Source organism: Ictalurus furcatus, chromosome 11 (genome assembly GCF_023375685.1).
Source record: "Ictalurus furcatus strain D&B chromosome 11, Billie_1.0, whole genome shotgun sequence".
Lineage (NCBI taxonomy): Eukaryota > Metazoa > Chordata > Actinopteri > Siluriformes > Ictaluridae > Ictalurus > Ictalurus furcatus.
This window is the reverse complement of record NC_071265.1, coordinates 1,913,996-1,935,000: the sequence shown is the minus strand read 5'-3', so window position 1 is coordinate 1,935,000 and position 21,005 is coordinate 1,913,996. Positions and strand designations below refer to the sequence as shown.

Below are 21,005 nucleotides of genomic sequence, written 5' to 3'. Positions count from 1 at the left end.
ACACACGTGTATATGATACACGTACAACCCCAATTCCGAAAAAGTTGGGACAGTATAGAAAATGCAAAAAAAACCCCAAATAGTCGTTTGAAAATTCAGTTCACGCTGTACTATATAGAAAACACCTCATTAACACGTTATTTCATGTTTTACTTTGTGAATTTAAGTTATTTTTGAAAATATACACTCATTTCTAATCTGATGACTGCAACACACTCCAAAAAAGTTGGGCCAGTCGATTGTTTACCCCTGTGTAACATCACCTTTTCTTTTCATAACACTTATTAAGCGTTTGGACGCTGAGCGAAGACACCAGGTGGTTTAGCAAGCGGAGTTTTCCCCATTCCTTCAGCTGAGCGACTGTACAGGGCCTTCACTGCCTTATTTTGCGCTTCATAATGCGCCACACATTCTCAATGGGAGACAGGTCAGGACTGCAGCAGGCCATGTTTGCACCCGCACTCTCTGCTTACGCAACCATGCGCTTGTAATGCGGGCAGAATGTGGTTTGGCGTTGTCCTGCTCTGGATGGGAGCGCATGTTGCTCCAAAATGTGTACATATCTTTCTGCATTAATGATGCCCACACAGTTATACCTGCCATGGGCACTGACACGCCCCCATACCATGGGCACTGACACGCCCACATACCACGACAGACGCTGGATTTTGGACCTGACGCTGATAACAGCTCGGACGGTCCTTTTCCTCTTTGGTCCGGAGAACACGACGCTGTTTTATCCAGAAACTATTTGAAATGTCGACTCGTCGGACCACAAAACACGATTCCACTGTGCTACTGTCCATCTCAGATGAGCCCGAGTCCAGAGAAGTGGGCGGAGCTTCTGGACAGCGGTGATGTTTGGCTTCTGCTTTGCAGAGTAAAGCTTTAACTTGCATCTGTGGATGCAGCGGCGAATGGTGTCGACTGACAAAGGTTTACCAAAGTATTCCCGAGCCCATGTCAGGATCTCCATTACAGACTCATGACGGTTTTTAAGACAGTGACGTCTGAGGGATCGGAGATCACACGCATTCAGAAGTGGTTTTCGTCCTTGACCTTTACTCACAGAGAGTTGTCCTGATTCCTTGAATCTTTTAATTATATTGTGCGCTGTAGAAGGTGAAATTATTTGTCTTTGGGGAATGTTCTTCTCAAACTGTTGGATTATTCTCTGATGCATCTGTTGGCAGATCGGCCAGACTCGACCCGTCCTCGCTATTGAAGGACTAGGCCTTTTTTGGAGGCTGCTTATACACTATGATTAGACGATTGCCTCACCTGTTTCACATCACCTTCTAATTTCAACTTCTCACATCGCTATTAGTCCTAAATTGCCCCCGTCCCAACTTTTTTGGAACGTGTTGCATGCATGACTTTCAAAATAAATGTTTATCTTTAAAAGACTATGCAGGTGATTAGGTAAAACATCAAATACCTCGTCTTTATACGTGATTATTTTCCTTTAGAGGCATGAGTATGTGTTTTATTCCTTGCTTATGTGTGAGATAGTAGTGACTGTAGTGAGGAGGTTTGATTATATACGTGGTGGTGATGGTGGTGGTGGTGGTGATGATGATGATGATGATGATGATGATGATGGTGTGGTCCTGCAGCAGATCAGGTGGATGTACACTTGTTGCGCTGTCAGCAGTTGAGGCTGTACATCCTGAAGGCAGCTCGAGCTTTACTCCTACACCAGGACAAACTCCGACAGATCCTGTCTCAGCCTGCTGTGGTGGACTCCAACCCCGCCCCTGCCGGTACCACACCCCTTACGCCTGCACCACTCCCCCTTGCGCCTGCACCACTCCCCCTTACGCCTACGCCACACCGCTTACACCTACACCATAACCCCTTTACACCTACACCGCACCCCTTTACACCTACACCACACCCCTTTACACCTACTCTTACACCTACATTCCACTGCTGACTTTCTTTTTGTCTTTCTTTTGCTAATTCTCTTTCTTCTGTTCTGTCTTTCTTTCTTTCTGTCTTTCTTTCTGTCTTTCTTTTATTTCTCTTTGTATTTCTTTTGCTGTTCCTGTCTTTCTTTTTGTCTTTTTCTTTCTTTTCCTTACACCTTGTAATTTCTTTCTTTTGTCCTTTTCACTCTCTCTTTTCAGTCACTCTGTTTCTTTTATTGTCTTCTTTCTTTCTGTCATTCTATCTCTCTTGTTTCGTGTATCCCTTTTTCTCCTCTTGCGTGCTTTGTTTTTATTTCTCTTTCTTTCGTTGTTTATCTTTTAAGAAGGACGTTGCTTAGGGCTCTCATCAGTATTTTGTACTTCGTTTGTCTCTTTTGGGGTGTGTGTGGTGTGTGTAGAGGAGCAGGTGGGCGTGTCCTCTCCAGATGTGGGTGATTTATCTCCTGAAGGTCCTCTCCCTCCCCTCATCCTGCTCCAGCAGCTCCTCTCGGCTGCCACTCAGCCCTCGCCCATTAAAGCCATCTTCGACCGTCAGGAGCTGGAGGTCAGTGCCGTGTGTTTTTTATTTTTATTTATATATATATATATATATACCATGTGTATATATAACCTACACACCGAACATGCCCCGTGTGTGTGCAGGCGGCCGCTCTGGCTGTGTGTCAGTTCCTGGCGGTGGAGTCCACTCACCCGTCATCTCCGCTGTTCGAGGACAGCAGCTCGAGCGAGGCCACCACGCCGCTCACCGTGCAGCATGTCCGTCCTCCCAAACAGAAGAAGCACAAGAGCTCGCCCGTTCCTCCCGTTCCCATCGTCCTGCAGCTCATGGAGATGGGCTTCCAGAGGAAGAACATCGAGTTCGCACTCAAATCTCTGTCAGGATCCACAGGCGGCACCTCCGGCACTCCAGGTACCACCTCAGAACACGTCGATTCATTCTCTATAACAGCAGCTCTGAGCGTAGTGCAGGTTTATATTAATGCGCTCGCTCTAATACTGTTCCAGTTAAATTCAGTGTGTGTGTGTGTGTGTGTGTGTGTGTGTGTGTGTGTGTGTGTGTGTGTGTGTGTGTGGGGTCAGGTGTGGAGGCGCTGGTGGGCTGGCTGTTGGATCACCCCGAAGTGCATGTCGCGGAGCTGTCCGATGCGGACACGGTGTCTGACGAGTACTCTGACGAAGAGGTGCTGGAGGAACTGGAGGAGCCGGAAGCAGCTTTCTCTGTGGTGTGTGTGTGTGTGTGTGTGTGTGTGTGTGCGTGTGCGTAAGTGTAAACATCTTAATCTTGCTCAGACTCTATGTTTCATTGATCTTTCTCTTTCCAGCCTCCTGGTGTTGTGGTTACAGAGAGTCAGACGTTTAAGAAGAGATCGGATTTTCAAAGCAATGATGATTACGCCGTGTACGTGAGAGAGAACATTCAGGTGAGGAGTCTCGTACGTTACACCACAGCGCCGTCCAGTTCTCGATTCTGATTGGTCGGAAGGTGTGGATTAGTTTTCTGTAAAGTAGTGTAGCTACAAATCAAGCCTTAACTCGCTTTACGTTACGCTGGTTTACGTTAACTCGCTTTACACTACGCAGGTTTACGTTAACTTGCTTTACGTTACGCAGGTTTACGTTAACGCGCTTTACGGCGCGCAGTTTTACGTCCATGGCGGTTTACGTTAATGCGCTTTACGTTACGCAGGTTTATGTTGTGCGGGTTTACGTTAACGCTCTATACGTTGTGCAGGTTTACGTTAACGCTCTATACGTTGTGCGGGTTTACGTTAACGCTCTATACGTTGTGCGGGTTTACGTTAACGCTCTATACGTTGTGTGGGTTTATGTTAACGCTCTGTACGTTGTGTGGGTTTACGTTACGCAGGTTTACGTTGTGCGGGTTTACGTTAACGCTCTATACGTTGCGCGGGTTTACGTTAACGTGCTTTACGTTGCGCGGGTTTACGTTAACTCTCTATACGTTGTTTGGGTTTACGTTAACGTGCTTTACGTTGCGCGGGTTTACGTTAACTCTATACGTTGTTCGGGTTTACGTTAACGCTCTATACGTTGCGCGGGTTTACGTTAACGTGCTTTACGTTGCGCGGGTTTACGTTAACTCTCTATACGTTGTTCGGGTTTACGTTAACGTGCTTTACGTTGCGCGGGTTTACGTTAACTCTATACGTTGTTCGGGTTTACGTTAACGCTCTATACGTTGCGCGGGTTTACGTTAACGTGCTTTACGTTGCGCGGGTTTACGTTAACTCTCTATACGTTGTTCGGGTTTACGTTAACGTGCTTTACGTTGCGCGGGTTTACGTTAACTCTATACGTTGTTCGGGTTTACGTTAACGCTCTATACGTCGCGCGGGTTTACGTTAACGCTCTATACGTCGCGCGGGTTTACGTTAACACTCTATACGTCGCGCGGGTTTACGTTAACGCTCTATACGTTAACGCTCTATACGTTGTGCGGGTTTACGTTAACGTGCTTTACGTTGCGCGGGTTTACGTTAACGTGCTTTACGTTGCGCAGGTTTACGTTAACGTGCTTTACGTTGCGCGGGTTTACGTTAACGTGCTTTACATTGCGCGGGTTTACGTTAACGTGCTTTACGTTGCGCAGGTTTACGTTAACGCTCTATACGTTGTGCCGGTTTACGTTAACGTGCTTTACGTTTCGCAGGTTTACGTTAACGCTCTATACGTTGCGCGGGTTTACGTTAACGCTCTATACGTTGCGCGGGTTTACGTTAACGTGCTTTACGTTGCGCAGGTTTACGTTGGTTAAACGCTGGTTTATGTTAATGCGCTTCTTCTAATATGTTATCGTTTCTATAGTAACAGCTCGTTCACCGGGACTCGTTAGTGATTACGACGACACATCACTCACCAGACTTACAAACTTTTCGCTGGTTTTCTTCGTAATCACAGACATATCGCTAATATGTAATAAAACACTTAAAAGAGGGAATGAACGTGCTGACTGTAACATCTCTGTGCAGTATCAGTGCACTTAACCTGCTAACTAGCATGTTACTGAATGATCAGTTTGGAGCTGTATAATATATTGAGGTGTGTGTGTGTGTGTGTGTAGGTGGGAATGATGGTGAAGTGTTGCAGGACGTATGAAGAGGTGTACGAGGGAGACGTGGGTAAAGTGATCAAGCTGGACCGAGACGGGTTACACGACCTGAACGTGCAGTGCGACTGGCAGCAGAAAGGAGGAACCTACTGGGTCCGCTACATCCACACTGAACTACTGGGTACTGATTTATACATCACCACAACTTCTACACAAACATCCGAGCTAAACAGGCGGTAGCTGAGTGAGCTAATACGTTATTATTATTATTATTATTATTATTGTTGTTATTATTTATTTTTATTTGTGTAATCCCCGTTTCAGGGTTTCCTCCTCAGAGCTCTCCGTGTCACATTAAGATCGGGGATAAGGTGCGAGTGAAGCAGTCCGTCACCACACCGAAGTACAAGTGGGGCTCCGTGACTCACAGGAGTGTGGGTGCGGTCAAGGGTAAGGCTCAGGTTCACACACAGCTCACACACGGATAGACTGATTTACTAATGAGTCTAGAATGATCGACAGTTGTGTAGGTGTTTTGAATCCTTTTATTAATTATTAGCTGACCGCCTGTGAGCTCCGCCCCCTTCCTCCAACTCACATTAGCAATATCTCAAAAGGAAAGATGCGCTGATCTTCTATCTAATCTTCTTACGGGCATTAAAACTGTGCTGTACTGGTTTTTCAGTACTGGTTTGTGGGCGGGGCTGTGTGTGAGCTCTGTCCAATCACGTCACAAGGATGGTAAGACCCTGCATGCTAAAATAGCCGGCTAGATACGTTGTACGAGATGGCAGGAAGACGTAGGGGCGTTTCTAATTTGCATAATCTTGCATATTCATAGATCTTGGTAATTGTAAGGAGGAGGGTGAAGATGTTCCTAGCCTGGTTTCTTGGATATTCAGAAATGTTTGCTGTTCTAACGTGTGTGTGTGTGTGTGTGTGTGTGTGTGTGTGTGTGTGTGTGTGTGTAGCCTTCAGTGCGAATGGAAAAGACGTGATTGTGGACTTCCCTCAGCAGTCCCACTGGACAGGGCTGCTGTCAGAGATGGAGCTGGTGCCGAGCGTACATCCCGGCGTCAGGTACTCGCTCCTGTCCCGACCGAACCGACCCGATTAGCTCCGACGTTCCTCTCGACGTGATGCGTTTATTCTTTTTTTTTTTCTTTTCGTCCACAGGTGCGACGGCTGTCAGATGTTCCCCATTAACGGACCCAGGTTCAAGTGCCGGAGCTGCGACGACTTTGATTACTGCGAAAGCTGCTTCAAAACCCGCAAACACAACCCCAGACACTCGTTCGGACGGATTAACGAACCGGGTCAGTCCCAATCACTGAATTCTGGATTCTGATTGGTCAGAAGGTGTTACAGTTTTATATTAATCTGATCGTAAACTATCATAATTTATAACAAAACGTTTATTCATGCATTCATTCTTTTATTTATTTATTTATTTGTTTGTTTACTCGTGTGTTTGTCATATTTATTTGCATACAAATGTTTTAGTTTATTTATTATTATTTATTTCTTAATTATTATTTATGTATAAGATTGTTTGCTCATATTTATTTATTTATAAATTCATGATCCATTTATTTAGTTAGATTTCTATTTATTTATTAATTTACGAATCATTTATCTTTTTATTTAATTATGTTCACATTTGCCTATTTATTTGTTTATTTGCCCATTAATTTATTGATGTATTAATTTGTTTATCTCTTTTTTTAGATAGTTATTTATGTATTTTATTTGCTTGTTTATTTACAAATTTATTTGTTTATTTACTCATTTGTTTATTTGTGTATTTATGCATTCACTTGTTTGTTTGTGGGTCCGTTTCGTAACGGAGAACGGGAGCTAACTTCTTTTGTGCACGTTCCACAACATCAGTCGTAACTCTAAACGGATAAAAATACGACGAGTCATTCTGTAATAAGTTACAGTTTGCAGATGAATTTGTTGTGTGTGCTGTGGATGTGTGTGTGTGTGTGTGTGTAACTGTGCGTCTGTGTTGTGTGATGTTCAGGTCAGTCTCCAGCGTTTAGCGGACGCTCGGGGAAGCAGCTGAAGAGACACCACAGCAGCCAGCGGGGAATGCTGATAGACGATTGGTCCAGAGCTGTGAGGAACCTCAGCGTGTCGTCGTCGGTTAACCAGGCGTCCCGTCTCATCGACGGTGGAGATCAGTGCTGGCAGTCGTCTGGCTCTCAGGGCAAGGTCCGTCTGCGATCACCGAGGGTTTAGCGTTTGTCTTTCACAAACTGAGATCCTTTCCACTTATTTCGGCATGTAGTAAATGCAATAAATAAAGGCTCGGGTGCCAATACTTTTAATCTTGTTGGAAATGGATAGACTATTCTATGCAGCCTAGTGTATATGACATTATTGCTTAACGAGGTGATATTTAGACATATGGTGCAATAAGAGTGTTCGGGTTATCGGTTGTTGGCTGACTGGTGATTGATTCATTATTTAATCATTTTATTTATTGGTTAGTTGGTTGGTTAATTGATTGGCTGTTTGGTTGATTGGGTATTTGACTGGTTGGATAGTTGGCTGGTTGGTGTATGGGTGGGTGGGTTGTTTGGGTAGTTGACTGGTTGGTTTATGGATTTCTTGGCTGGTTGGGTGGTTGATTGGTTAGTTAGTTGGTTGGCTGATTGGGTAGTTGATTGGATTTGTTTTCTTGATTGTTTAATTGATTGGTTGAATGATTGGTTGGCTAGTTGAAAGGTTAGTTGATTGGTTGTTTGGTTTATCGATTTGTAGATTTATTGCTTGATCAGTTGGTTTATTTGTGTGTTTCTCTGATTGGTTGTTTCATTCATTGAATGTTTGATTGCTTGGTTGGCTAGTTGATTGGTTATTTGATTGGTTGTTTGTTTCATTGATTGGTTGAATGGTTGGTTGCTTGGTTGATTGGGTAGTTGACTGGTTGGTTGGTTTATGGGTTGGTTGGTTGGCTGGTTGGTTTAAGAGTTAGTTGACTGGTTGATTTGTGGGTTGGCTGACTGGTTTATGGGTGGGTTGGTTGGTTGGGTATTTGGTTTATGGGTTAGTTGACTGGTTGGATGGCGGGTTGGTTGGTTGATTGGTTGTTGATTTCTGGATTGTTTAATTGATTGGTTGAATGATTGCTTGGTTGGTTTATTGATTGGTAGGTTTATAGTTTCGTCAATTGGTTTGTTGATTGATGGATTGTGTGGTTCTCTGATTGGTTGTGTGTTTGATTGACTAGTCGATTGTTTCATTGATTGGTTGGTTGATTCGATTGGTTGGTTGATTTGCCTTTTCTCCGGTCACTGCAGCACTGGATCAGGTTGGAGCTCTTCCCTGATGTTCTGGTGCACCGGTTGAAGATGGTGGTGGATCCAGCAGACAGCAGCTACATGCCTTCACTGGTGGTGGTGTCGGGTAAACCACGTCACACAGATTATCTAAATAAAAATTCTCAGATATTCTCCTGGACCTTTTTTTTTAAAAATAATTATTTTGACTTCTTCACGTGTTTAGGTGGAAGTTCACTGAACAACCTGATTGAGCTAAAGACAATCAACATCAACCCTACAGACACCACCGTGTCATTACTAAACGACTGCACTGAGGTTAGTTACCTCACAATGTCTGTGTGAGTGAGTGTGTGACATATTTTAAGCTCAGTTTGTGTGTGTGTGTGTGTGTGTGTTTAGTACCACAGATACGTAGAGATCGCTATAAAGCAGTGTCGCAGCTCAGGGATCGACTGTAAGATCCACGGGCTGAGCATCGTGGGTCGTATCCGCGCCGAGGATGAAGATCTGGCCACGGTGCCGTTCCTAGCGTCGGATAACGAGGAAGAGGAAGATGATAAAGCTGCCACAGGGAGGTGTGTGTGTGTGTGTGTGTGTGTGTGTGTGTGTGTGTGTGTGTTTTCTTATTTCAGCTCCTTAAGCATAATAAATGTTCCGTTGTTAATCGTGTTCTCTCGCCGCAGTCTCACCCGGAAGAGATCCTCAGGCATGGAGTCTGCTGCTACCATCAGAACCAAAGTGTTTGTTTGGGGTCTCAATGACAAGGACCAGCTGGGTGGACTCAAAGGGTCAAAGGTCAATGTCAAACGCAGTCGCACCATATGTTCACATTTGAAACATTTAAGTTCGAATCAAACCCTCCCACTTCCTGTTTTCCCCCAGATCAAGGTCCCATCGTTTTCCGAGACGCTGTCTGCTCTGAATGTCGTGCAGGTGTCTGGAGGCTCCAAGAGCCTTTTTGCAGGTGAGAATGTTTCCGGTTTGTCTTTTCATGGTTGTATCGTAATGTGATGTCATATGTAGTAATTGCAGTATAATCAGATATTAGTTAATTTAATTAGTATTTTGAGGTGTGTGTGTGTGTGTGTGTGTTTGCAGTGACTGCGGAGGGAAAGGTGTACGCGTGCGGAGAGGCCACTAACGGTAGGCTGGGTTTGGGTCTGAGCAGCGGCACCATCCCGATCCCTCGCCAAATCACCGCTCTCAGTAACTACGTAGTGAAGAAAGTCGCAGTTCATTCAGGTGTGTATTAATGTTTTATATATCTCTCGTACTGTCACTCAAAAACATACGGCTATGTAGTACATCGGTGTATATTAATTCTAATTTAATTCATATTAACGTTCTAATACGTTATCGTTTCTATAGTAACAGCTCATTCACAGGGACTCGCAACGTGGACGCTCCACTTGATTTAAATATGTGTGTGTATATGTATGTATGTTTGCTCTAACGCGAGCCAGAACGACCGTTTATCGCCGCTCTAACGCCAGCCAGAATGTCTGATTATCGCCGCTCTAACGCGAGCCAGAACGTCTGATTATCGCCGCTCTAACGCGAGCCAGAACAACCGTGTATCGCCGCTCTAACGCAAGCCAGAACGACCGTGTATCGCCGCTCTAACGCAAGCCAGAACGACCGTGTATCGCCGCTCTAACGCCAGCCAGAACATCCGTGTATCGCCGCTCTAACGCCAGCCAGAACGACCGTGTATCGCCGCTCTAACGCCAGCCAGAACATCCGTGTATCGCCGCTCTAACGCGAGCCAGAACGTCCGTGTATCGCCGCTCTAACGCCAGCCAGAACATCCGTGTATCGCCGCTCTAACGCGAGCCAGAACGACCGTGTATCGCCGCTCTAACGCCAGCCAGAACATCCGTGTATCGCCGCTCTAACGCGAGCCAGAACGTCCGTGTATCGCCGCTCTAACGCCAGCCAGAATGTCTGATTATCGCCGCTCTAACGCCAGCCAGAACAACCATGTATCACCGCTCTAACGCAAGCCAGAACGACCGTGTATCGCCGCTCTAACGCGAGCCAGAACGACCGTGTATCGCCGCTCTAACGCCAGCCAGAACGACCGTGTATCGCCGCTCTAACGCCAGCCAGAACGACCGTGTATCGCCGCTCTAACGCGAGCCAGAACGACCGTGTATCGCCGCTCTAACGCGAGCCAGAACGACCGTGTATCGCCGCTCTAACGCGAGCCAGAACGACCGTGTATCGCCGCTCTAACGCCAGCCAGAACGGCCGTGTATCGCCGCTCTAACGCCAGCCAGAACGTCCGTGTATCGCCGCTCTAACGCCAGCCAGAACGGCCGTGTATCGCCGCTCTAACGCCAGCCAGAACGGCCGTGTATCGCCGCTCTAACGCCAGCCAGAACGTCCGTGTATCGCCGCTCTAACGCCAGCCAGAACGTCCGTGTATCGCCGCTTTAACGCCAGCCAGAACGTCCGTGTATCGCCGCTCTAACGCCAGCCAGAACGACCGTGTATCGCCGCTCTAACGCCAGCCAGAACGTCCGTGTATCGCGGCTCTAACGCCAGCCAGAACGGCCGTGTATCGCCGCTCTAACGCCAGCCAGAACGGCCGTGTATCGCCGCTCTAACGCCAGCCAGAACGTCCCTGTATCGCCGCTGTGACAGGAACTTGTTTCACCAACATTTCACAAAATTAAATGCAACTACAAACGGATAAAAATTACATTGTTCTTTATTAAATAGAAAAATAATATGCAGTGATGATCTCATTTGATTATTTTTTTACGCCAGCACAATATGGAATTTTTAAAAAATAATATAAAAAAATTGCTTTGAATTAGATTTGACGGTGGGGCTGTGACTTAATATTCGAGGGTGATGATGTACCATGAAACCTTGACACATGGGCAACATCATGGTTGTCATGGTAACACTGTTCGTTAAATAAATCTCCGAGAAAAATGACTCGAATCGAGATCCAATCAAGAGGCGTTTCCAAATTTGCATATTCATGCATATTCATGCATATTTGTACATATTCATATATCTGGATGTTTGTAAGCATGTTTCCAGCCCATTTTTAGTAATATCCTGTGTTTTATTTATTTATTTAATTAATTTTTTAGACGACACGATGAGGCGAGGGTGTCTGAAAGTGATTGTTTTTGATCAAATATCCACACACAGGTGGACGCCATGCCATGGCTTTGACGGTGGATGGGAAAGTGTTCTCATGGGGTGAAGGAGATGATGGTAAACTGGGGCATTTCAGTAGAATGTAAGTTCCTGTCATGTGTACAACAGAATATCCTGTCTCGAAGTGTGTGTGGGTGGGCGTGATGATGTTAAACGACGAAACGTGTGTGTGTGTAGGAACTGCGATAAGCCTCGGCTGATCGAAGCACTGAAGACGAAGCGCATTCGGGACATCGCCTGCGGGAGCTCGCACAGCGCGGCCATCACCTCCAGCGGCGAGCTGTACAGCTGGGGTCTGGGGGAGTACGGACGCCTGGGACACGGAGACAACACCACGCAGCTCAGACCCAAGCTGGTGAGCACGGGTCGTTATTTCTACCTGACGGTATGGTTATTAATCGTGCTGATGGTGAAGCTTATTTACTCTGCGTGTCGTCCAGGTGAAGGTGTTGCTGGGTCATCGTGTTATCCAGGTGGCTTGTGGGAGTCGTGACGCGCAAACTCTGGCTCTGACAGACGAAGGTAAAAACCCGTATAATCCATACTCGTGCGCTTTGCTTCAGAGATGTGTGTTAAGTGTGTGTGTGCGTGTGTGTGTAGGTCTGGTGTTCTCGTGGGGAGACGGCGACTTCGGGAAGCTGGGTCGTGGAGGCAGCGAGGGCTGCAACATCCCTCAGAACATCGAGCGTCTGAATGGACAGGGCGTGTGTCAGATCGAGTGTGGAGCTCAGTTCTCTCTCGCGCTCACCAAATCAGGAGTGGTGTGGACCTGGTACACTTCTGTTTGTTCACTAATTCAGTGCACACACACACACACACACACACACACACACAAGTGGCTGGAGTTAATGTGGTCCTCTCATCCCTGACGTGTGCAGGGGGAAGGGAGATTACTTCCGGCTGGGTCACGGGACAGACGTGCACGTGAGGAAGCCTCAGATGGTGGAGGGGCTGAGAGGGAAGAAGATAGTTCACGTGGCTGTGGGAGCGCTGCACTGCCTGGCCGTCACTGACACGGGACAGGTACGTCAGGTCCTACACACACCTCAACATCCACGCCCAGCACTTCTGTACACACACACCTTCATTAAACTGCCTCCTTTGTCTTCTTCTTCTTCTTCTTCTCATCCGTATCCCTCTCCTTTTCCTTCTTCTACTTCTTCTCCTCCTCAATCTTCTCCTTCTCCTCCTCCATCTTCTTTCTTTCATCTCCTTCTTTCCCTTCTCTTCCTCCTTTGCCTCCTCCTCATCCTCTTCTTTCTTCTTCTCCTCCTCGTCCTCCTCCTTCTTCTACACTCTGTTACACTCAGCAGTAGCAGCTTTTGAATTATGAAATTGGTTATGGAGAATATATTTAATGAGATTAAAAATGATGCAGGTGAGAGAGTGTGTGTTGAGGTTCCTCTCTGGCTTTGTTCAGGTGTACGCGTGGGGAGATAATGACCACGGGCAGCAGGGTAACGGGACGACCACGGTGAACCGCAAACCGACGTTGGTGCAGGGCCTGGAGGGTCAGAAGATCACTCGTGTTGCGTGCGGCTCCTCTCACAGCGTGGCCTGGACCACTGTGGATGTCACCACGCCGTCTGTTCACGAACCGGTTCTCTTCCAGACGGCCAGGGACTCGCTTGGGGCCTCGTACCTGGGTCAGAGGGCTTCCGATACCTCTAATGAGTGTTGTGTTCATTTGGCTTTAATACCATTACGTATATATATATATATATATATATATATATATATATATATATATATATATATATATATATATATATATATGATGTACGTGTGTGTGTGTGCGCAGGTGTGCCGTCAGACAGTGACCCATCCTTGCTGAGTAATAAGCTGAGTGGTCAGAGCAGTGTGAAGCCCAGCAGGCCGTCTCTGGCCAAAATCCTGCTCTGCCTGGATGGGAACCTGGCCAAGCAGCAGGCTCTGTCTCACGTGCTTTCTGCTCTGCAGATAATGTATGCCAGGTGCTGTACCGCTCCAGACCAATGGGTTTGCCAGATAAGCTCACACCAAGTGTATACCTTTAAAACATTAGCTTGAATTTTTTTTTTTTATAAGTGTGTGTGTGTGTGTGTGTGTGTAGGGATGCTGTGGTGGGAGCTCTGATGCCTTCCTGCATGATGCCTGTGGAATGCCCGTCCAGCTCTCCGGTTCCGCCCTCCGACAGCTCGTCCGTCTCAAGCCCCTCTGAAGCTGAAGGTCCTCCTGTGACCTCTGACCTCGAGGAGCGCGCCAGCCCTCATCCCTGGCAGGACAGCAAGAGGGGAGAGGTGAGAGTCACGTCATCTATACAAATGGTGGGAATTTGGTCCAAGAGCTGTGTTCCAGTGGCTTTTTTTAGTGGGAGCTGTGCTCTGATTGGTTACATGTTGGAATTTTGGTTTGAGAGCTGTGCTCTGATTGGTTACATGGTGGAATTCTGGTCTGGGAGCTGTGGTCTAATCGGAAACGTGGGTCCATTTTGGGGATACAACTTCCAGTGGCACTTTGGGAAGGAACTGTACTTCGATTGGTCACGTGATTCATTTATGGCTGGAATCAGGAAGTGATTGAGGTTTCAGTTGCTTTTTTGGCAGGAATTTAGTTCTGATTGGTTAAAGTCACATTTTGGAGAGTAACTATGGTCTGATTGGGTAAATAATGCGATTTTAGGGTGGGAACTGTGCTCTGATTTGGTTATATGGTGGGAAATTAGGTGGTAACTTTGCATTGATTGATGACACAATACTATTTTGAGCACAAGTTGTGCTCGGAGTGGTTACACAGAGGCCTTTTTAGTGGGAAATGTATTCTGATGGTTTACTCAGTGGCTTGTTCGATGGGAAATGTGTTCCGATCGTTTACAGTGGCACTGTTGTTGGGAATTATGTTCCAGTTCATTAAACAGGTGGGTTTTTTGGGTAAAAACCAAACCTCAAATATGGCGATTTGTATGGCGTGCGAGAAGAGATGAGAGAAGAAAAACGGCTGAAAGCGACACATTGGAGAAAAAGATTCCAGTTGATCAAAATCATTATAAATTTAGGATAATCGTAACTGTTAAAGAGAGTGTTTGTTTCGCGTGACGCTTGAGCTATCAGTACCACTGCCTTTTTGTGCTGGGGTGCTTCTGAAGTACTCTTTGGGGTGCGAATGCACTAGAATACGTAGCGTACCTGGAGCTTGGTGAAAGTTAGCTGTGTAATTGTAATTTCTGTGTAGTGTATATTCAGAAAGGCTGCGACTGCCGAGAATGGACGTGAAAACCCGGCGCTGTTGTATTGTTCTCTAGGTGGCGTCCTCTGAAGATGCCGTTACCCCATCGTCTGCCGTGACCCCATCCGCAGCCGCCGCTTCCTCTCGCCCCTTCATCCCCGTCACCGACGACCCCGGAGCGGCCAGCATCATCGCCGAAACCATGACCAAGACCAAAGAGGTCCGCATCTCTTCACTGCTGGTTGCGAGCGTGTCCGTTTTGTTATATAAATGTATATAAGTGTTGTGATTTGCTTGTTTGGTGTTCGTACCAGGATTCTGAGAGCCAGAATAAAGCTTCCGGGCCCGAACCTCAGTACCTGGACGAGTTCACCAGTCTGCTGGTTCCTGATGACACGCGAGTGATGGTTGACCTGCTGAAGCTGGCGGTGAATCTGCGCTCGGGAGAGAAAGGAAAGGAAGTGCTGTCCGCCGTGCTGTCCGGCATGGGCACCGCCTACCCACAGGTTCACCTTCTCTAGAACACTGCGTGTTTTTAAGGAATATGATGTGAAACGTGTGGTTTAAAGATGTAAGTGTGTGTACACACTCAGGTGGCGGACATGTTACTGGAGCTGTGTGTGACCGAACTGGAGGATGTTGCTACGGACTCTCAGAGCGGTCGTCTGTCCTCTCAGCCTGTGGTGGTGGAGAGCAGTCACCCCTACACTGACGACACCTCCACCAGCGGAACTGTGAAAATCCCAGGTAACACACCTGTGTGTCTGCTCACAGCCTGAATATCTGCTTCAGAGCACTTAAGTATTCTTCTTATTCTTCTTATTTTTCTTCTTCTTCTTATTCTAATTCTTCAGTCCATCGAACTGTCTGGTAAAAAGTTATAAAATTTGGCACACTGATTGGGGAGGGTCTAAGGAACATTCTGACCAAATTTAGGTCAAGTGCTGCCGACGCTCTAGCGCCACCATTGGGTCAAATTTGGGCCTAAATTGGAAGAACGTTTATGGTCATAACTTTTGAACCGCCTACTTAGATTTTCCGCCATCTTGGATTTTGTCAAAAACTCTTCTTTTGCTGCTACTCCTACAAATTTTATCCAATCTTCACCACACTTGGCTCACATCATCTTGAGACATCTGTCTGCATATAGTTATCAAAGGAATTTCTATATTATTATTATTATTATTAACGTAATTTGTTTGAAATCCTGAAATTATTTCAGGTGCTGAGGGTCTGCGAGTGGAGTTCGACCGTCAGTGTTCTACAGAGAGGAGACACGACCCGCTAACCGTCATGGACGGCGCCAATAGGATCGTCTCTGTCCGATCAGGTGACTTAAACATAAGGAATGTGGACGTGTCACTTCCTGTTGTGTGTTCTGAATGAAGTAAAGCGTACGGGTTAAGGGCTAAAGACGAGTGTGTGTTTCAGGGCGCGAGTGGTCAGACTGGTCTAGTGAGTTGAGGATTCCAGGAGACGAACTAAAGTGGAAGTTCACCAGTGACGGCTCGGTGAACGGCTGGGGCTGGCGCTTCACCGTCTATCCCATCATGCCTGCAGCGGGTACACACACAGACACACACACCTACCTGTGGTTCATCTCAGATTGTTGTTAAAGCACTAAAGATATCTGTGCTAGAACACAGCTAGCTAGCACAGTTCACGGCTTTGGATAAAAGCTAGCTGTGCTAGGGTTACTATGGTTACCAGACAGTCGAGGCAAGCAAAATCTCTTTAATGTTCTACGTTCTGCCCCCGAATTCACGCCAGACATATTGTGCCAAGACGACGCTACGACACGCCTCAACTGCGTCTCTGCCTATTTTGAGAGGTAGCTAGTTGTGTGAGTAGGTTAGAATTGTCTTACTTTATTATTAAATTTGCCCCAGGTCCTAAAGACCTCCTGTCCGATCGCTGTATCCTGTCCTGCCCTTCGATGGACTTGGTCACCTGCCTGCTGGACTTCCGTCTCAACTTTGCCTCCAATCGCAGCATCGTTCCGCGCCTGGCTGCTTCGCTCGCCGCCTGCGCTCAGCTCAGCGCTCTGGGTACGTCTGCGCACTCCTATTGGTGGAGCGGAAAAATATCGAACCGAGCTTTAATTCTTTCCTTTCTTTTATTCCTTTGTGTATGTGATTTGTGTGTGTGTGTGTGTGTGTGTGTGTACCAGCGGCTGGACACCGTATGTGGGCCCTTCAGAGGTTACGCAAACTCCTGACTACTGAATACGGCCAGTCCATTAACATTAACCGGCTGCTGGGGGACGGTGAAGGAGAGCCTCGCTCTGTGGTCAGTCCACCAAACACCAACACTCATGATGACCTGAGAACGAGCACATTAATATAAACCTGTCAGAGCTGCTGTTATAGAGAATTAATCACCACCTTCTGACCAATCAGAATCCAGGATTCCGCCACTTTAGAGATCAATGACTTTACTTAGTAATTGGAGACTATATAAATAAATAAAAACTGCGAAGTGCTGAGTGTTTCCAGTGTTGTGGCTGATTTGGTAATATTTATTGTTTTTGTTTGTTTGTTTGTTTGTTTGTTTGTAGAGTTTTACAGGCAGTGCTCTTGCCGCTCTGGTTAAAGGGCTCCCCGAGGCTCTGCAGAGGCAGTACGAGTATGAGGACCCTGTCGTCAGAGGAGGCAAACAGCTCCTTCATAGCCCCTTCTTCAAGGTGTGTGTGTGTGTGTGTGTGTGTGTGTGTGTGTGTGTGAGAGACACTGAGAGTGTGTGTGTGTGTGTGTGTGTGTGTGAGGTGATAAAATTTTATGAGTTACACACGATGATGTGTTTCAGGTCTTGGTGGCTCTTGCGTGTGATCTGGAGTTGGACACGCTACCCTGCTGCGCTGAGACCCATAAGTGGGCGTGGTTTCGTCGCTACTGCACCGCCTCTCGAGTGGCCGTGGCTCTGGATAAGCGAACGCCCCTGCCACGCCTGTTCCTGGATGAGGTTTGAGCTCCACCCCTTTTGGTGACATCTTTCATCCCGTCGCATTGTTAATAATTGAACTTTTCTAAAAAATGTATCAATTTTTTTTTTTTTTTTTTTTTAAACGAAGGTCGCGAAGAAAATCCGTGAGCTGATGGCAGACCACGAGAACATGAACGTGCTTCACGAGAGCCACGAGCTGTTCAAGAGAGAACACGATGAACAGCTGGTGCAGTGGATGAACAGGTATGCAAAAATAAATAAATAAATTAATTAATAAATAAAACGGCACAACTGCAATCCTGCCTAGAGGATGCAGTCCTGGGGAAAAATAAAAAATCAGTGACCTGGTAAAGAGGGAATGAGTCCGAGACGCACCCAAGAGCCTGAGGGTAACTCTGAGCGTGATGCTACCACCACCATACATCACAGTGTGGATGGTGTTATCAAACTCCCCGCTGTGTCACGGGCAGAAAAGTTATTCATTAAAAATATGATTTCAAGTGTTTGTTTATTTAAACAGGAGAATATAGTAAAAGACTTGTTCCTGATTTGGCTAAGTAGTAATCAGTAATTGTCATGCTTTATACAGTACATCTCATAAATAATCAGTCGCATCACCCAGTCGCATTTTATTAATGATCTATATTTTTGAATTTTTTCCCCTCCCATTTTCTCCCCAATTTATTCTTGGCCAATTCCCTCCCACTAATTAACTCTGCCCAATCACAAAATGTCCACCAAGCACCTGCTTCCGCACACTTCCTCTCACAGATGCACGTGATTGGCTAGTGTTGCTGTGATTGACAAGGAAGAGAGAGAGTATGCCCCTCCCAGACAGACGGCATGGCCGGTGTTGCTCTCCTGACTCCCAGCCACGGATGGCACTTGCGTGGTCGTGATCTCTGGACTCCGCCTGTTTTTAACATTTTTTTAATGCTGCTCCTCTTCAGGCGTCCGGACGACTGGACTCTGTCGGCGGGCGGCAGCGGCACCATCTACGGCTGGGGTCACAACCACCGCGGACAACTCGGCGGCATTGAAGGGGCGAAGGTCAAAGTCCCCACACCGACGGAGGCCCTCGCCACCCTGCGGCCCGTTCAGCTGATTGGCGGAGAGCAGACGCTGTTCGCCGTCACGGCTGATGGAAAGGTGAGCCTGAGGAAACGGATACGCCGAGTCCAAGTGGATCAGGTCTGATGTTTTGAGTCTGATCTGCTTCTGTCGTCTTCCAGCTCTACGCTACAGGCTACGGAGCCGGAGGGCGACTCGGGATCGGCGGCACCGAGTCAGTGTCCACTCCGACTCTACTGGAGTCCATCCAGCACGTATTTATCAGGAAGGTGGCGGTGAACTCCGGGGGGAAACACTGCCTGGCCCTGTCCGCCGAGGGAGAGGTGTACTCCTGGGGAGAGGCTGAGGATGGAAAACTCGGCCATGGAAACAGAAGGTGTGTGGCGGGGGTGTGTGTGTGTGTGTGTGTGTGTGTGTGTGTGTGTGTAGGGGGAAAGGGGAGGAAATCTTTTGGATTGTTATCATGTTAAGGAGTCAAAGGATTGATTTGGTCTTGAAGTTCTCAAATCTGCCAGCAGGTGTCACCATATTTACAGCTCATAGTGAGGAGACGGGGCATTTATTTATTTGTTTGCTTGTTTAAACAGGTATATTAATCAATTAAGACAGGTTCATTTATATTTTTCTGACAGGGTTTTGTTTATTTGTTTGTTTGTTTTTAGCTAATTGTTTTTGTTTATCTATTTATATTGAGACCGGGTGCATAAATGGATTGATTTCATCATTCAGGCAGGGCTTATTTATTTGTTTGTTTGTTTATTTGTTTATTGGGATGGGGTACTTGTGTTGTTTGTAGACAAGGCACAGTATTTATTTATTTTTATTTAATTTTTAAAATGTAAATAATTCATTTTTTGAACTGTTTATTTGGGTTATTATTTTGGGTTTGTTTAATTGAGACAGGGCTTATTTATTTATTTATTTATTATTCTGTTTTTAATTATTTATTAAGACAGACTGCTTGTGTAGAGACAGGGTTTGTTTGTTTATTTATTTGAGGCATTTCTATATATCTGTCTAGTTACAGGGTGCTTTTATTTATTCTTTGAATCCGAGTTGGTTTATTTGAGACCGGTTGTGTTATTCTTCTTATTTTTTTTTTTTTTAAACATTTCCCCCACCTCAGCCCGTGTGACCGTCCGCGGGTGATCGAGTCTCTGAGGGGGGTGGAGGTGGTGGATATCGCTGCTGGAGGAGCTCACAGCGCCTGTATCACAGCCAGCGGAGAACTCTACACCTGGGGAAAGGGACGCTACGGCCGCCTGGGGCACGGAGACAGCGAGGACCAGCTCAAACCCAAACTGGTCAGTGTGTGCAGATGTGTTTTTGAGTTGTGGTTAGGATTAAATTTTAAACAAAACAAATCCAAAATACTTTACCTGTAGTTCGTATCTGTATTTGTTTAGGAAGCATTATCTGTTCATTCTCACTGTTTATGTATGTAATGTAAATGAACACGTGTGTGTGTGTGTGTGTGTGTGTGTGTGTGTGTGTGTGTGTGTGTGTGTGTGTGTGTGTGTGAGCAGGTGGACGCTCTGCAGGGACACAGGGTGATCGACGTGGCGTGCGGCAGCGGCGATGCTCAGACTCTGTGTTTGACGGATGATGACATGGTGTGGTCGTGGGGCGACGGCGATTATGGCAAGCTGGGACGAGGAGGCAGCGACGGCTGTAAAGTTCCCATGAAGGCAAGGAGCAACACTTTTATGACTACTCCGTATATCCACCCACACACACACACACACACACACACACACCTGTATTATACTCACTCACATCCTCATACCTTCGTCTCTCTGTAGATTGACTCTCTGACAGGATTGGGTGTAGTAAAAGTGGAGTGCGGTTCTCAGTTCTCTGTCGCTCTGACCAAATCTGGAGCTGTCTACACATGGTAAACACACACACACACACACACACACACACACACACACACACACACACACACACACGTTACAACAGTGGTTTATTTTATCGTGTGTGTGTGTTCGTTTGTGTTTTCAGGGGGAAAGGGGACTACCACAGGCTCGGTCACGGCTCAGACGATCACGTCCGCAGACCCCGGCAGGTCCAGGGCTTGCAGGGCAAAAAGGTTATCGCTATAGCAACCGGCTCCCTTCATTGCGTCTGCTGCACTGAGGACGGTAGGATATCCTTTACGACTTTAAATAAAACGAGTAACGATTACAATCGTACAAATAACAATGCCTGCGGATTTGATGTGAGTAACCAATCAGCATTTAACCGTGCCACTAGCTCCGCCCCCAAGTATGTGTTTTTGATACCAGGAAAAAAAACACAGCTCCACTCTATATATAT

General features: G+C 46.5%; 1 protein-coding gene across 4 annotated transcripts in view; it reads left to right on the top strand.

Moving 5' to 3' along the window:
* herc2 (HECT and RLD domain containing E3 ubiquitin protein ligase 2) overlaps positions 1-21,005 on the top strand; it is a 62,188-nt gene that overhangs the window by 31,590 nt on the left and 9,593 nt on the right. For 3 of the 4 annotated variants that reach the window (XM_053635883.1, XM_053635881.1, XM_053635884.1), the window contains 40 exons: positions 1,617-1,763; positions 2,330-2,475; positions 2,574-2,841; positions 3,012-3,154; positions 3,254-3,352; positions 5,014-5,182; positions 5,326-5,451; positions 5,973-6,081; positions 6,178-6,317; positions 7,028-7,218; positions 8,310-8,415; positions 8,515-8,606; positions 8,691-8,866; positions 8,975-9,086; positions 9,174-9,255; positions 9,390-9,533; positions 11,460-11,550; positions 11,646-11,823; positions 11,909-11,990; positions 12,069-12,240; positions 12,347-12,491; positions 12,889-13,114; positions 13,270-13,441; positions 13,561-13,747; positions 14,749-14,892; positions 14,987-15,178; positions 15,266-15,419; positions 15,895-16,002; positions 16,104-16,235; positions 16,562-16,720; positions 16,843-16,961; positions 17,230-17,355; positions 17,478-17,633; positions 17,743-17,858; positions 18,566-18,764; positions 18,848-19,062; positions 19,813-19,990; positions 20,213-20,374; positions 20,489-20,580; positions 20,691-20,830. In XM_053635883.1, coding sequence (XP_053491858.1) covers positions 1,617-1,763; positions 2,330-2,475; positions 2,574-2,841; positions 3,012-3,154; positions 3,254-3,352; positions 5,014-5,182; positions 5,326-5,451; positions 5,973-6,081; positions 6,178-6,317; positions 7,028-7,218; positions 8,310-8,415; positions 8,515-8,606; positions 8,691-8,866; positions 8,975-9,086; positions 9,174-9,255; positions 9,390-9,533; positions 11,460-11,550; positions 11,646-11,823; positions 11,909-11,990; positions 12,069-12,240; positions 12,347-12,491; positions 12,889-13,114; positions 13,270-13,441; positions 13,561-13,747; positions 14,749-14,892; positions 14,987-15,178; positions 15,266-15,419; positions 15,895-16,002; positions 16,104-16,235; positions 16,562-16,720; positions 16,843-16,961; positions 17,230-17,355; positions 17,478-17,633; positions 17,743-17,858; positions 18,566-18,764; positions 18,848-19,062; positions 19,813-19,990; positions 20,213-20,374; positions 20,489-20,580; positions 20,691-20,830 — 5,895 coding nt within the window. The remainder of the gene's footprint in view (positions 1-1,616; positions 1,764-2,329; positions 2,476-2,573; positions 2,842-3,011; positions 3,155-3,253; positions 3,353-5,013; positions 5,183-5,325; positions 5,452-5,972; positions 6,082-6,177; positions 6,318-7,027; positions 7,219-8,309; positions 8,416-8,514; positions 8,607-8,690; positions 8,867-8,974; positions 9,087-9,173; positions 9,256-9,389; positions 9,534-11,459; positions 11,551-11,645; positions 11,824-11,908; positions 11,991-12,068; positions 12,241-12,346; positions 12,492-12,888; positions 13,115-13,269; positions 13,442-13,560; positions 13,748-14,748; positions 14,893-14,986; positions 15,179-15,265; positions 15,420-15,894; positions 16,003-16,103; positions 16,236-16,561; positions 16,721-16,842; positions 16,962-17,229; positions 17,356-17,477; positions 17,634-17,742; positions 17,859-18,565; positions 18,765-18,847; positions 19,063-19,812; positions 19,991-20,212; positions 20,375-20,488; positions 20,581-20,690; positions 20,831-21,005) is intronic. The other variant, XM_053635882.1, reaches the window with a different exon arrangement.